Consider the following 17,259-nt stretch of genomic DNA (forward strand, 5'->3'; position numbering starts at 1 on the left):
GTAAATCCCTCCACAGGTGTAATTTGCAGCAGGTTATAACATCCTCAAACCCATATTCCCTGGCTTGAGGACACAGTTCAGGGAGTGGGGGTCCCCAAAACAAAATTCCCTGACTAACTAACCAAATGATGGTGCGCTCGCAAACTCCATGAATGATCCTCAGGTTCGAAGATGACTCTGGACTCCTCAGTCTCTGCAGAGGGGCTGCTCTCTGCTGGCAGGGATCGTCCTCAGGCAGGAATCAGGCTGCGTCGGTCCCACAGAGGGGTGCAGGGCTCAATGTGTAGGTTACACAACTACACTAACATCCAAACTGTAGCCTCTTAGCCCAGCCTCCAGACACACACTCTGCAGGCAGCTTCCCTGGACTAGCAGCCAGAGCAGAGCTGACCTTGTGGTGACTGGTCTCACCTAGGGAGCCGGAGGGCAAACTCAGCCTGGCTGGGATGTTTCCCAGCAAATGCTACAAATTGGGAATCATCAGTGGGGAAGGAAAAACCCAGCTGAGGATTTGCTGTCAGGTCCCTAGAGGCCTGTTCTCAGGGGGAACCCTGCATGCACCAGCTCACGAGCTCCCCACACAGCCAGTCCTGCCCTTTCCTCCACTGGCTCCAGAGTGACTCCAAAATGGCTTCTCCCTGGGAGGGCCTCTCACTCTCCATCAATTGCTGGGCGCACTCTGAGTCTGCCTTGGCTCCCCCTCCCTACCAGGGACAGTGTGCCTCTCCCTGAGCTGCCAGCAGACAGAGTCCCAGGAATCTATGTAATCTCCTTAGGGGTTACATGTGCTTATGGGCGAGTCAGCCTTGCAGCACTAGAGGCTGATATACGAACCATTAGAGCAAAAGGGACCGAGCAGTGGAGAACAATAAAAGCAGAGAAGAAAAGGGAACTCAACCCAGACTGAACACAATGCTCAATCCTAAGAAACAATATTTTTTGTCAAGGTCAAGGCCTCCCTCCCTCTCAGTGCTTTTGCTTTCTGCTTTTGATACACACAAAAATCTAAGTAGTGCCTGCCTCAGCCTGCCAAATTGACTAGGCAGTGCTTATCCTGACAGCTAATGAGCTGCTACTAGTGGGGGTGAGGCTGCACATGGCCTGTCCTGGCTGGGTAAATGTACATGGATGGACAGAAAAGAGCTGATCAGAGGGACAGGTGAGTATCAGGAGGCATAGTGTCAGCTCAGATCAAGCCCCGATTGTTCTGTGGCCCAGTATAATAAATAACAACTGATAAAGGGCCAGATTGTGGTCCACTTACTCACATGGAGTAGTATCTATCTCCTCAAGTAGTCCCACTGAAGCCAGCGTGTTCACTCACAGAGTGAGGTGCCGCTCAACAAGAGTCAGAGCTGCAGATTCTGGTCCTAAGTAAGGCCTGTCTTTTACCCATTGTGTGTTGTTATGAGGCAGCATACAGTAATGAAGGAGAGGATTCAATGCACAGGTTAGAATGAATACCCGACGTGTGTTTCTATGTTCTTTGCCTTGAGAATATAATTGTGGAGCAGAGAATAGTGTGATGAGCTTCATTACACACCACTTCACATCAGCTCCATGCTATACAATATCAAGTCTAGTGGACTGACAGGAATCCTAAATTTGTTCTACAATCTGTGTATTTTGGGTAGCAATGCAGCAGTCTACTGCTTCTTCACTGGTATGTCTCCTGTGTGGGGTGTGCTCACGCACCAGCGAGGGTTAGCTAAAGGAAAGGTCCATCTATCTGGGGTTAAATCTCAATATTTACAGAGCCACAGGTGAGTTCCTTTGGAATAGGGCTGGTTGCAGGGTGGATTGATTTAAGTCAAAGCGATTAAAATCATGTTTAAATCCCCAAGTGCAAAGGCTAGATTTAAATCATGGATTTTAATCAACTTTTCCATTTGTACTTCAGTTATTTTCTAAAGAAAGGTGTATTCTTACAGATGATATAACCATTAAAACATGTTGATTTACAACTAAATAGAGCCTTTACCCTAGACGTGGTACATTTTTTTTCTACTTAGGAGGGTAAACTATAACTATATCATTTTTAAATCATTAATATTTTCAGATTCTTATTAATTGCACATTTTAGAATGTTAAACAATATCATGGATCATTTTCTGTTTACTAGCTAATTAAGTTGTTGCTCAAGATTTGTGTCAAGCTGCATTAGGATGGTAACTGGAATTTAATTAAACACACAAAACAGCATAAAAACCTTATTTTTATTAAATAAAACCATCTTAAATGTTCTGGATACATAAACTTCTCTTATCAAAACATAGTTCACATTTACAACTAAATGACTTATTAAATGGAAGGGATTAACTTTAGTCAGTGAATTAATTGATTATATCAGGTCAGCCTCAGAAAATGTTCAAATATGCCTAAGTGAAAGTAACTTGAGCTTAAATTCCTACTTGTCTAAGTCTCTTGAAAATGAGACAGTCACCTAAGTTACTTAGGCTGTCAAACTTTTAAAATCAGTGGATCTCATCCCCTCCCTCATCATTTTTTATTGATAGACTGGAAGAGAGAGACAAATTTCCTGCTTTTTCAACTTCCAATCAATTTCTCAAAACTGAAGGAGTTAGTCCAAATGAAGACAATGTTCTTCCTGTACCTGCAGAAGACGCTACTGCTGTGAAAAGTTCGTTTTGCACTTCAACAAACGCTGATTCCAGGCTGAGTCCAGCTAGGGACTTCCACCAGTTCAGTGGCGTGGCTTTCTTTAAAACATCCTCAGCAAACATGTACTGCTTCACCTCCAGCCCTGAAATTTGTTCGTTGTTTGTTTGTTAGCAGCATCTTTTTCTTCATCAGCTAGGCATCTATCCTCGTACTTTGGGTTGAAAATATTGGCAAGAAAATGAGGTAGAGTAAGTGCTTGATCCATCCACTTCTTTACTGCCTGCAATGTAACTTTGTAGTCAGGTATTTCTTTCTTTAGTTTCTCCTGAAGTTCTTTCCAAATTTCAACAGCATCAGCAATTCAGCAGCAATCTTAATGCAGTTTGTCCACGGCTATGGAAATAGGTTTCAGCATATTCAGCATATCTTCTACACTTCTCATTAGTCCAATGTTGACCACTTTGGCTGTGATAGTTCCATCTATTTTGTCACAAATTGTCATCAAACTAGGCCAGTTCTTAATAAATAGCTCAAAACAGTCAATCTACATTTTGAGGGACGTCAGGCTCTGCAGGTCTTGAATGTGAGTTCATGGGGATTCGAAGAGTCATCACACTCCAATCCTCCACCCAGCAGTTCACAGGCAGCAGACTGGGGCACAAGATCCACCTATATGTTCTGAATGGGAGAGCACCACTGCTCCTGATTCGGCCACAGCCCCTATTTAAGTCAGACAAGGAAACAGCAAGTTGTCTGTCCAATGGCGCTCCATCTCATGGACAGTTGGTCTGGTATTTTACCTGTTCCTGTATTCTGATCCTAACCTTTTGGTATTCTGACGTGCCCTGACTTTTGATAACTGGCTCCTCATTCCTGCCCTCCAGTTCTGTCTCATGATCCTGACCTTGAGGTATCCTGACTCAGCCTGATTCCTGGTAACTGACTCTTGATCGCTGCCCTCCAGTTTATTTTTTGATTCTGATCTCCTGGGATTCCAACCTGGCCTGATTCCTTGGTAATTGGCCCCTAGACTTTCAGCCTGTGCCTGACACTAACCCCAAAGCCAGGTGTGGGTGGGAGGCAGTCTCCATCCTAGCAGTTAGGGCCCAAGACAGCAGTTACACCCAATGGTTTGTCTCCAGCGACAGCCTCATCTAGTGGGTACAGTTCTGGGCAGCAAGTCCACCGAGTGGGTTCAGCTTCTCGCAGCCACTATGCCTAACAGATACAGTTCATAGGTGACAGCTCTGCCTAACGTGTACTGTTCTTTGCAGCAACTCCGCCTTGTGAGTGCAGTTCATGGGTGGGGTAGGGAAACCTCAGCCGGGTTCCAACCCAAAGCCCTGGGAGGCTGGTTTGACTTTGCTCACCGGGTGGTGCCTTGTGTCAGCCTCAAGTCCACTTCTCTGAGTGACTTCCTAACTCCATCTGCATCCCAGCCGGCCGCCGTCTGTCCTTGGAGAGTGCTGCCTTCCAGGCTTCCCACTCTGGTCGTCTGGTCCCAGTCTCTGGATGCTGCAGCTCCCCTGTTACCGGCCTGGGTGTGGTCTCAGCTCACCTCCTTCCCTGGAGCTCCCAGAGCACATCCTTCTTCCTGGCCTGCCAGCCCTTGGCCCTGATTTAGCTCTCTCACTGCCTTTCAAACCCTGCCTCCAACCTAAGCATGCTCAGCACGGGCAGAGGGGTGGGGCCTCCTTAGCCCAGAGTTGCTCCTTAATCCCCTCCTGTCCAGTGAGGGCTTTATACACCCTGTCACACCAGGCTACCCACACCCCTGTGCTGATCAGGGAGAATTAATTTGTTCTCTTTAGTAAAACTGAAGCAATACGGCTGTTACAGAAGTATTTTGCAATTTCAAGAGTTTCCTTTATTCCTGGAATTGTACTTAAGTCTTTGGATAAAAGGTGCATCACGTGAGCACTGTACCCATATGTTATAAGTTTCAGTTCCCTTCATTATCTTCTTCTATGTTTCTTCTCATCCTAGCTACATGTGCAGCATTTTGACAAAGCTATGCACTTGATTTTTATTTGCCCACCTGATTGTATGTATGTTTTATGCTAGGACATTTCTTGTGTAATGTGTCATTTTTGCCAATCTCTTTAATAAATATAATAATTTATGTTGCATTATCAAGATGAAAAGGGAATGTCAGCTTTAAGTAAAAGGATGTGAAAGTTTTATAATACAAATTTTTAGCAGATGTTATGATTTCATTTTTATTTGCAACGTTGAATTTACTAATCCCAAGAGCTGAAATATACTTTAGAATTACATTTATTATTCTGTTGTCACATTGTCTGAGATGAGGAAACCCTTGCTTAATTACATGACGTGCATGAATTGATGCTCTATGATTAAGACACACTTCTTAGTTATTTTTTCTCTCCAGAGATTGAAATTCAGATGTCTTGTGATGGTTGCTGATGATGAAGCCTAATATAAAATTATAAAAATTAGAGATGGAAAAGGCCATGAGCCCACCCCTACACCAGTGTATGATTATTTTATTACGTAATTATTTGCTATATTTTTTTACTTTTCATCCAGTTTAGATTAAAATGTCCCAAGTGTCTATTTCCCTTGGAAGACTTCTTCAGACTAGTCAATTTCATAGGCACCTGAGCTCCATGTGGATTCAGGAATGGATCCACATGAAAGTCATTGCAAGACAAGGGTAATAGATGGAAAGTTTGATCTGACAGTAGTCTTAATTTTTTTTTCTGTCTTAATTTTTTCCTTAAATGTGAACCATTATCCCAGTGATGTCCCATTTATGTCATCCTAAAAAAATTGTTCTCCATCTTTGGTGTTTACACACCTCAGATACTGTTAGATGTTATCAGATATGCCCCTCCCCCTGTTTTGTAGTTAAAAAAGAACAAAATTTGGACTGCTCAAAGTTGATAGATCAGACATTTCAGCTGTTATAAAATAAGTTTTTCTGTGATATTGAGAAATCATATGGAAAAACATCAACATCATGATAAAACTGGGATATCTTGTCAATTTGCCTAATTGTCTCTTTCAGCATTACTGCTTTCGAGATATCTTCCTCCCATTGAATATGTGTTAACACAGAGTAAAATAGACTGCAGTTTTTCCAAACAGAGCACAATTTTATGTCCTGCCCTTAATTTTGACTTCTCTACAGGTCTTTCTTTTTAATCCTATGCAATTCAGTACCAGTCCAAGCCAATAACTAAAATATTAAAAGCCTAGCACCACTACAAAAGGTATCTCCCTTCAAAACTTTATTACATTGTCATTTGTTATTACTCTTTGTTTCCAGACTATTGGGCAGATTGCAATTCGTGTATGTGTATGCATCTCCAAAACAAATTAACTATTTCTTTAAGTTTTCATGAAACAGTCTCAAAACAAAATGTATTCCATCTCTTGTATTCCCTTAATCTATTATTTTTGTAATTCTATCAGAAACCAACCAAACAAAAGAACAATAACAAAGTAATTGGGTTTATCTGGTATGATTTGTTCTTTTTGATTTCATGATGCTTTTTTCTCATATATCTATTAAGCCCCAAGATCTTTATTTGTTCTTTTAATTTATTTTAATATTTATTCCAGCAATATAATTAGGGAGTGATGTTAGATTTGTCAGAAAGTAATTGGCAGAATAATTGTTCTTTCCTTTTCTGGGAAATTGGAATACTATATTTGCATTTTCTACTCCAGTTCTCCATAAATTTTCAAAAATTAGATGGTTAATTCCTTTAACATCCATGGATGAATAACATCAGGACCCAGTGATTTTTTTTTAAAATTTTTATGATTAAACTTCACCAATGTTCCCTCCTGTTTCTTACTGGGAGCTATTTTTACAAGGTCTCTATTACCTCATGATTTTTCCAAACATCTTTTCTATACTATTCCTTTGAAAGGACTGGTCTAGAATAGAGATTCTCTTCACAGTAGAAAGGTCACTAAGAAATGCTAGCTAGTCCATTATAGATTTTCCAATACAAATCCTATCCATCCCTCCCATCTTCCAAAATAAATAAGTAAACAAATAGATAATACTCCTGAGGTCTGAGTGCACATTGAAAAGTTTTACAAACAAAGACCATATCTTGCTCATGTCTGACAGAAAAATAGTGTGTTGACTGTGAAGACTGCTAGTTAAACAAACAAACTAACACGGCTGTTACTCTGAAACTAAAGAAGTAATCCCGGCATGTGATACATCAATCTATTGCCATCCACTGATTTAACAAATAGGAAACTTTATTAGATCTGCAAGCTGTGAGACAGCTTTAGGATAAAGTGGAGTGTATACAGGGATAGATCCCTCCTCCCCCTGAGTGCCTCATTACCATTGGCCAAGCAGAGAGATGCAATCCGACTGGCTCTCTTCCCACAACCATTCAACCATTAATGCCTTGGTGAGAATAATCTTGGAACATGCTTGGGACTCAGTTTAAACATTAGGATTCATAGAGATGTGGAATTGTTTATGCAATCCTAGCCAAATAGAAGACTGATTTGATTGGAGATGCTTGCAAGGTGAGTTTGGCAGGCAGCTGTCAACCAAGCCTGCATGGATAGACCATACAAGAATGTGATCCATAAGGTTACCAGAGTCTTTATGAAAGCCAGTGGTTTGGTGATGAAGAACAGGGACATATGGTACAATAGGCCTGAGTTTTTCTGGGACGATGGAGTGCACTTGTCAGGTGCTGGGGCAGACTTTGGCTTCAGAACATAAGGCATTGAATTAGGTAGGGTTTAGATTAAGTAAGCATGAGATACAAGGCAATGTGGGGGGGGCGGGGATGCAAGCAAGCTATTCACTGGCACCTCCAGTGTCCAGTGTGGATAAAAGGCTGAAGGGCCAGCAACCAGAAAATACAAGACACAGGATTTTGCTGGTGAATCTCAGGTCTCGGGCAAAAAAATAGACATGTACCTCTGGCAGACCAGAGTCTCTGATAACTTCTGTCCCTTACGGGAGGGAGGAAGGGGGAACGTGAGAGGGTTCAGCAGAGCAAGCTGAATCCTTAGGGTAGGCAGTAGGGAGTCTACCCTCAGTTATGGGATATATGATTGATGCCTTGTTAATCCCACACTGGACCCATCTAAATGTCTGGTGTGGGGAGACAGGGCAGATAGTGCCCCTCTCCAATATTAAATTTTGCTGACATTGCAGTCTGATGCTTAAAATCCATCCCTGTGTCTGTCCTCAGTCACTTGGGTGTCCAGATCAATACTAGCTGTGGGAGAAAGAGTGTGCCCTCGGAAGGGATCACTGGAATTCAGCAATGCAGTGCTACCTGTTTTTCTTGTTTTATAATGGTAATTCATTCTTTTAAAATGCAATTAAATATAAACATGGGAAACAAATTCATTTTGATTGTTTTTCTGCAATGATTTATCTTTTGAATAGAAGCCGTAGAACAATGTCATGTTAAATTGGCAAACGGAATATATTAAACCAAAAAAGAAGAGAGAATGAAATGGCAGCTTGAAGAATTAGAGTGGCAGCTTTGCTTCCCCCCCTCCGCCCCCCCCCCCGCTCCTCTCCCAACTGTTTGGTTATTTAAAAATACGTCACTTAACTTAGCTACCAGGTAGCAACTGCATGCCATGCTGGAGTTTCCTTATTTAAATCCCCATAAGGAAATGATATAGAGAGTTGCTTTGAAGCAAGTTTTTTATAATTGAAACCTTTGGATTGTATTAATATGTGTGACTATAACAGAGAAAACTGACAACTTCATCACTTCAGTTCCACTTTCCTTAGCTATAAAAGAGAAAGAAGTCGGGGGGGGGGGGGAAAGTGGCACAAAGAATTATCCTTTTGTAGAAGACTTTTAAATGTTCGCGGACATAGCTCAAGCAAGTCTAATCAGTGTGTTTAAGCTCTTGAGCTGGGCTTCCTCATTTTTGTGCCCCGTGTGCTCCATTTTGTGTGTTCTTTCTGTTGCAGTGGAAGGGCCAGATTCTGCCACTCTTGCTCCTGTTGATTAGTACCTTATTCCATAAGTGGTGCCATTGAAAGCAAGTCTGTGATGTGTTTTCTGAGTGAAGACTTACTGTGTGTGTGTGTAGAGCTACAATTACAGACACAGTCTGTGTGCAAGCTCTATGTAAATAGAATAGTGAGTTGCTTTTGAGAATACTACTTTAGGTTACTGTGCTGTAACATACACCCAGAAGAATATTCCATCCCAAGAACATCATCATTTTGGATCTTGTCAATTGTGCACTTAGGGGGAAGTGAAGGAGAAAATGATAGGTTGATGTGTTTATCTGTCAAGAGCTTAATGGAATGAGTTTCCCATATTTACAAGCTTCCTGAAACTGCTATAACAGTGTCAAGCCTCCAAAACAAACAAACAAACAAACCCACTGCTTGCAAAGAAGAGCTATGAGGACTACAGGGACTGAGAGGAGTTGCAATAACCCCAGAGTGCCATGTATGGTGGCTGCTCTTTGGTCCAGACTGGTCAGCTGGCTTCTCAAGGAACAAAACACATTGCTCATTTTTTGCGTTTGGGAATTCTGGAGCTGTGCACTCAGGGAACACAGAGCTAAACCCCACTGACAAAACAAACATATATTTAGGGAAATGGGGTGTTCTCCCATCCAGATTCATCTATGGGGGCAAGTGGGAGGTGGGGGAGAGGGAGTTGGAGATAAAGAGAGTGACTCTGCTACCAGCTGTCTAACCTGTTTCCTCAGGCACTGTATCAGGAAGGGTGCCTCCAAGCTGAAGAGGACTCTCACCTCCTAATTACCCTTATAGTGGTGGGAGGTTTTGATCTAGTGGATCCCTTAAATTTGTCTGGTTGATAGCTTTGTTCTGGAGCCATCAAAGATATGCCATCCAGCCCTTTTAAAAGTTTTTTTTTCCTTGGCTGGTTGAATAATATCCTTCCTCCCCCACCCCAAGTTAGGATGTCAGAGGAGCACTGAGCATGCTCATGAGGTCCCTCAACGTCAGTCTCCCAAGCCTGATGGCTGTATGGTATGTTAATCAGTTGGGTCAGGTTTGTGTGTCTGCATAAGGCTGAACTCAGGCTGCAGTTATGAGGGAAGACCTTTCTGTGTACAGGGAATAACCTCAGTGACTTCAGAGGCTTCCCAGGTTACATTTCCACAGAGGCAAAGTCTGGATAGGTCTTGATGTTTCCAAGTAAATTGAATTGCGTCCATATATAAACCTGTGCCATCAATTCAATATTTGTGCAGTATTATCTGCTATTCTATAATGAGTGTGACAAAGAAAAACATGGTTTTCTGCTGTCCATGAGGAAATAAAAACACTTGCCTTTAGAGGATACCAAGACCAGGGTTTTCCAAACTTGGGACGCTGCTTGTTCAGGGAAAGCCCTTGGCGGGACAGGCCAGTTTGTTTACCTGCAGCGTCCGCAGGTTTGGCCGATCGCGGTTCCCACTGGCCGCAGTTCGCTGCTGCAGGCCAATGGGGGCTGTGGGAAGTGGTGCAGGCCGAGGGACGTACCAGCCACCGCTTCCTGCAGCCCCCATTGGCCTGCAGTGACAAACCGCGGCCAGTAGGAGCCGCGATCGGCCAAACCTGCGGACGCAGCAGGTAAACAAACCGGCCCAGCCTGCCAGGGACTTTCCCTGAACAAGCGGCTTCCCAAGTTTGGGAAACACTATATTAGACAATAATGTGACCTGAAGCTCACAATAGGAGAGACAAGGTCGGGGAGGTAGTATCTTTTATTGAACCAGCTTCTGTTGGTGAGAGAGACAGGCTTTCTTACCAACAAAATTTGATCCAATAAAAGATATTACCTCACCCACCTTGTCTCCCTCTAATATCTTGGGATTGGCATGGCTACAACTACACAGCATTCACAATGGGAGCCATCTGATATATTAATGATATGTATTGTCCTTTTACATTTTGACACAGAAGTGTTTTTTTAACATGTGCTTAACAAGATACTATACCACATGTAAAATCAAGCTAATTCAGTTTGCTTATCTCTAAATAAAAACTTCATAGACTGGGAATCATTTGAAAATAGGTACAGACAATTTTTTTGATGAACTAAACAGATTGAGTTCCTTGAGTCTCTGACTATAAGTCATTTTTTTTCAAAACCTCAAATTGTTGAAAAAAATATACTAATTTGAGATTGGTAGAAAACCCAGCCACTTTTTAACCATGTCACTTCCAAATGAATTCTTACTACATATCCATCTTTTAATGTGAGATTTGCTGGAATAATATTTTCCCCTCCCAGGACCTGATCCAAAGCACACTGAAGTTAATCAGAGTTTTTCCACTGCAGTAAGTTTTAGATGAAATTCCAAGAGAACATGCAAGAAGTAAATGCTACTTTTAATGTCACCTGATACACATCATTATTGGAAGTTTATAAGGGGATGCATCTAGCAGTTTAAAACTTGTGTACATAGACATTTCTGCAGATCTAGTAAATGGATTTACAAAGGCTGTAGAGACATTTTCTATTCTAGCATTTGAACTCAGGAATGCTGGCTGCAATTTCAGTGCTTAGAACACTAAACTATGTGGAAACTGAGATAGCAACTGACAATTGCAATAGACAACATTTACAATTCTCTCTAACTTTAGGATACACCTGTGAACTACCTGCTTGTGCAACTATCCCTTTGCTGATTTTTGCAGGTATAAGAACTTGTCTGATACAGCACTGGGAGAGAAAAAGAAGTTATCTGCCAAGGAGAAATGTCGTCTTGTTCTTCAGCAGTGTAAATTACAAGGGTGGCAGGTTTGTGACTTATAAAATAACTAAAATATCAGTTTAGGTCTTTAAACAAGCAAGAGGAGTAATTTCAATTGTGGGAGTCACCAGATTCTTTGCAAAAATATATTCTTTTGATGTTTTGCTGTGGGTCAGACATTACATGTATTCTTTGGAATTAAATAGTCTGATTTACTGAGTTTAGTGGAACATCATTAGCCGTGATCATTCATATGTGTAGAAATACCAGTAAGCACTCTTGTTGGGAGTGAGGGTGCTCAATTAAGTGTACATACTTTGTAAATTAGTCTATTGCTTAAAGCTTTTCCAATTACATAAAAATGTCCATATTCTCCCATCAAATGTTGTGCATGGCTGCCACCAGAGCACAGTATCTGGGCTAGATTCACAGGTTATAAGGCAAGAAGGTTATATGATCTGATCTATATAAGAAAGACCAAAAGGTAGAAACATGACAAAAGACAAAGACATTTCAATAGTTTCACTTTCCCCAGACAGATTTCTTAACTCAGCTTCAGCCTGAATGTCGTAAGTGCCTTTCTGCACCCTTATGATAGGGATCTCTATTAAAGCACCCTCTAATGTGTATGTTAGCTGAGTGTGCCACTAACCTTCACAACGTCATTTGGAGCTTCAAGTGTCAAGGAGGAAAAATGCTGAGGAATTGTAATTTTATATTGTAGTCCAGTCAGAAAGTGCACTGCATCGTGTCTGTGGAGTTGAACTCCACGGGAGTTAGAAATAGTGCTAGAACAAGAGAATTTAAAAAGCAGTGGCCAGCAGTAAATGCCTGCAATTCAAGAACAATGATCTTGGCATTTGAAAACAAACCTAAAAGATAGGAATGCAAAAAGGGAATTATTAAACAGGATCTCTGCTGTAAAAGGGAGGGAAACTTGTGATCTCTAAAACATTCTTAATGTCCCAGCTGTAAGGTAATGTGACATGCTGAAAAGTGAATTGTGCAAAAATACAACAGTATACAATGCAATGTCCTTCAAATCAGAGAATCACAAAATACTTGAGAAATGCAGACAATAAGATGCAGCGATAAGAAGATTTTTAAGGTGAATTTAAAGAGAAGTAATGACTCAGTGGCTTAGAAGCACTGGGAAGGAAGATGCGCTGAGGCAAATAAACGACCTTCCCTCCATGCACATACCCCAAACAGTGGTGAGCTATGGGGAGTGGACAGAGAGGTGTCCATGACTGAAGGGGAGAAATAACCAGAGTATAAGGTTAAAATGTGAGTTTGCTGTAGGTGAAGGCACAGTAAGTACAAGAGTTAACCAGCACAGTAGGTGACATAAAAGCAAGAATCCACATCTCCAGCATCAGTGAGTAATGTGTGCCACATAATCCCTCTTTTCATTTTTTGACTTGTTTGACTAATCATGAAAGTTGAACTTTAAATAACAGTCTAAAAGAGGAAGCTTATACAATCAGCAGTTGTCATGGATGTCCTCCTCTGTGCTACAACAGTAGAGGAATCTTTAAAAGGCAAGGGGGGGAAGCAGAAAGAAAAGAAAATGAAGAATTAATAATACAGAATGATGCCAGTGAACAAAGCCTTGAGAAAAGGAGTCACCTTGTACTGCATCACTAAAAAATCACACCAGAGGTAGGGGGTGCATGTATAACCAATTTAGTCTGTCCTATTGCCAGCAGTGATTACTTCAAATGAATCAGTGTTGGAATAGAAAATTTATTTGATGTAGGAGTTCATGAATAAGTCAAAGCAAAGTCCTCCCCGGCATTCTTGCCTGTTATTCCCTGAAGAGCACTAGCAGATTGATTGATAAATGTATAATCCAAATGAACTATGAAAAAGTAGAAGAAAGTGATGGAAGTCTGAAATAACCCCCCACTTTATATGAGACCACAAGAAAAAGGGTTGCCTATAAATTCAGTGGTAGAGGAAGAATAAGCACACTCTGGACTACTTTTTTCAGAGCAGAAGGGTGAAAAATTGTTTAACCTTATTGCTAGAATGCGCCATGCCACCCAATTTGAGTATGCTTGATTCAGCAGCCTCCATGTTGAAAGGAAAGTATTTGTTAGAAAAGTGTTGATAGTTTTATGAAAGGTTGCTTGTTATTTGGGTAAGTTGAGCTGGAGATGATTATACTAGGACAAAAAGGAGCTTTTTTATTAAAGCTGGCATACAATACAAAGCACTTCTACTGCTGCACTTAGCTTAACTGCTGAAATGTGAGTTGTAAAAGTGCAGTCTTATTAACAAAAGACATTTTCACATCATTTTTCTGTGCTGTTGCCTTGATAGGGCTTTCTTTTCAGTCTAAATACATACTTGAGCAGTGTGCAGCCATACAACAAGCTGTAGCTGCCTACTGCAAAGGAAACATTGTTAGCACACTGATATATCAAGTAAAAAAAATTAGAGCTGTCAAGCGAATAAAAAAATTAGTCGCGATTAATCACACTGTTAAACAATAATAGAAAACCATTTATTTACATATTTTTGGATGTTTTCTACATTTTCAAATATATTGATTTCAATTACAACACAGGATACAAAGTGTACAGTGCTCACTTTATATTTATTTTTTATTATAAGTATTTGCACTGTAAAAAAACAAAAGAAATAGTATTTTTCAATTCACCTAATACAAGTACTGTACTGCAATCTCTTTATTGTGAAAGTTGAACTTACAAATGTAGAATTATGGACAAAAAAACTGCATTCAAAAATAAAACAATGTAAAATATTAGAGCCTGCAAGTCCACTCAGTCCTACATCTTGTTCAGCCAATCACTCAAACATTTGCAGGAGATAATGCTGCCTGCGTCTTGTTTACAGTGTCTCCTGAAAGTGAGAACAGGCATTTGTATGGCACTGTTGTAGCTGGCGTCGCAAGATATTTACGTGCCAGATGTGCTAAAAATTCATATGTCCCTTCATTCTTCAACCACCATTCCAGGGGACATGCGTCCATGCTGATGACGGGTTCTGCTCGATAACAATCGAAAGCAGTGCAGACCAACACATGTTCATTTTCATTATCTGAGTCAGATGCCACTAGCAGAAGGTTGATTTTCTTTAATGGTAGTTTGGGTTCTGTAGTTTCTGCATTGGAGTGTTGCTCTTTTAAGACTTCTGAAAGCATGCTCCACACCTCATTCCTCTCAGATTTTGGAAGGCACTTCAGATTCTTAAACCTTGGGTCGAGTGCTGTAGCTATCTTTAGAAATCTCACATTGGTACCTTCTTTGTGTTTTGTCAAATCCGCAGTGAAAGTGTTCTTAAAATGAACATGTGCTGGGTCATCATCCGAGACTTCTATAAAATGAAATATTTGGCAGAATGCGGGTAAAACAGAGCAGGGGACATACAATTCTCCTACAAAGAGTTCAGTCACAAATGTAATTAACTCATTATTTTTTTAATGAGAGTCATCAGTATGGAAGCATGTCCTGTGGAATGGTGGCCAAAGCATGAAGAGGCATACGAATGTTTAGCCTATCTGGCACTAAATACCTTGCAATGCTGGCTACAAAAGTGCCATGTAAGTGCCTGTTCTCACTTTCTAGTGACATTTTAAATAAGAAGAGGACAGCATTATCTCCTGCAAATGTAAACAATCTTGTTTGTCATAGTGATTGGCTGAACAAGAAGTAGGAGTGAGTGGACTTGTAGGCTCTGAAGTTTTACATTGTTTTGTTTTCGAGTGCAGTTATGTAATAAAAAGATCTACATTTGTAGTTGCTCTTTCATGATAATGCGATCGCACTACAGTACTTGTATGAGGCGAATTGAAAAATACTGTTTACTTTGTTTATCATTTTTACAGTGCAAACATTTTTAATAAAAAATATACACTTTTCAATTACAACACAGAATACAATATATATGAAAATGTAGAAAAACATCCAAAATATATAATAAATTTCAATTGGTATTCTATTGTTTAACAGTGTGATTAAAACTGCTATTAATCGCGATTAATTTTTTTAATTGTGATTAATTTTTTGAGTTAATCATGTGAGTTAACTGCAATTAATTGACAGCCCTAAAAAAATCTCTAAACCAATATACACTATTCCTACTTCTTTGAGATTTCAAATGATGGGCCCAGTCCAACTCCCAGTGAATTCCAACAAAGGTTATGCAATTCCCATCACTGGAGGTTTTTAAGAACATGTTGGACAAACATCCTGTCAGGGATGGTCTAAATTCACTCGATCTTGCCTCAGATCAGGGGGTTAAACTAAATGACCCCACAAGCTCCCTTCCAGTCCTACATTTCTATGATTCTATGGAAGTTTTGCCATTGACTTTAGTGGGAGAAGAATCAGACCCAGTAAATTCAGGGACAAATTCAATAAAAGTACCCCGAGGCCATCAAACTATCCACTTTAGTGGAACACAACCAATTGGTCTTCAGCCCTTAGTCACATTCCACTAGTAAAGATTTCTAACCCTCACATTCTCTTATCATTTTCATTTTTTTAAAAAAATCATTTTTTAAAAAATATTTCACAATATTTACTAAGCAAAACACACTACTCCCACAATGTACAGCTTGAGATTGTTAGCAATATTTGAGACAAATATATGGCACAAACAATCTTCTACTACATAATGAAAGAAGGAAACTTTCATTTATTTGGATTATCATTCCCCACACAGTTGAACTTGCAAATATAAATTCAATAAAGGTGGAGTTAACATAATAGCTTATTGAGTTTTCTAGTCAAAACTCTCAACTTTAAATTTTGATTGGCCGACATCAGTAGCCTGCAGTTAATCCTTTTTCTGTCATTTTATACAGATCTTGTTTGCATCTTTGCAAACTCCATCCTAACTTTTCATTTTTATTCCCAAAAAAGTGTTTTATGATTTAAAACTGCACGGTGTAGTTATCAAAGATTAGTCTAGCAGGGTAAGATGAACTTTCTACCTTTGAATATTAGAAATACTATTTTGGGTAAGAAACAGAAATCTTTTTTTTTTTTTTTTGCTTTTTGGGAGCATTGTTTTAGCTTAATACTTTAACCCTTGGTGTAACTTCTAGCTGACCTTCTCCAGAGCCCTCAGCAATTCTTTCTTTCCGATGGCCTTAAACACTTATACCATTTAGATCTCATAAACTGAGGAGAATTGAACAGGATTGGTACGTTGGTGGGAGAATTCAGAGGAATGTTAGGTCGTGCAGGAAATGGTACTGGTAGTTCAGTGTGGTTGATTCTCTTCCTTCAGAGTCAGGTACTGAACAATTGCCTCAGCATGTTTCCAGGAGTTCAGTGCTGCTGGAGGTTTACTCATAGAAATTATTGGGGGTATAGCAGAAACCCACAGTGTTCCTGAACATACTACCCTCTCCAGTTTGGAAGACCTATAAATGTTATGGTTCTCAGCCTTTTTAAAAAAATTAAATCCTTATGCAAGTGGAATCCCCCACTGCCTGTTTAGGATTGCTTAAAGTCCACTTTGCACCAGCAGAGTGTCAAAAGAGGAATTTAAAATAATGCAGGATTTGGTCCATGACTCTTATCAGGTACAAAGAAATGCATGTTTCATCACAACCTTAACACCACCTGGTCCTGGTGACTTATTACTATTTAATTTATCAATTTGTTCCAAAACCTCTGCTATTGACCTCAGTCTGGGACATTTCCTCAGATTTGTGACCTAAAAAGAATGGTTGAGGTGTGGGAGTCTCCCTCATGGCCTGTGCAGCAAAGGCTGATGCAAAGAATACATTTAGCTTCTCTGCAATGCTCTTGTCTTCCTTAAGTGCTCCTTTAGAGCTCAGATGTCCAGTGGCCCCACTGATTGTTTGGCAGGCTTCCTGCTTCTGATGTACTTTAAAAATTGTGGCTTAGTTTTTGTGTCTTTAGCTGGTTGTTCTTCAAATTCTTTCTTGGCCTGCCT

General features: G+C 40.3%; 1 protein-coding gene across 6 annotated transcripts in view; it reads left to right on the plus strand.

Moving 5' to 3' along the window:
- MYO16 (myosin XVI) overlaps positions 1–17,259 on the plus strand; it is a 610,604-nt gene that overhangs the window by 514,905 nt on the left and 78,440 nt on the right. For all 6 annotated transcript variants that reach the window (XM_073349543.2, XM_078853554.1, XM_073349529.2 and 3 more), the window contains one exon: positions 11,267–11,369. In XM_073349543.2, the coding sequence (XP_073205644.1) occupies positions 11,267–11,369 (103 nt within the window). The remainder of the gene's footprint in view (positions 1–11,266; positions 11,370–17,259) is intronic.

Source organism: Lepidochelys kempii, chromosome 1 (genome assembly GCF_965140285.1).
Source record: "Lepidochelys kempii isolate rLepKem1 chromosome 1, rLepKem1.hap1, whole genome shotgun sequence".
NCBI classification, from domain to species: Eukaryota; Metazoa; Chordata; order Testudines; family Cheloniidae; genus Lepidochelys; species Lepidochelys kempii.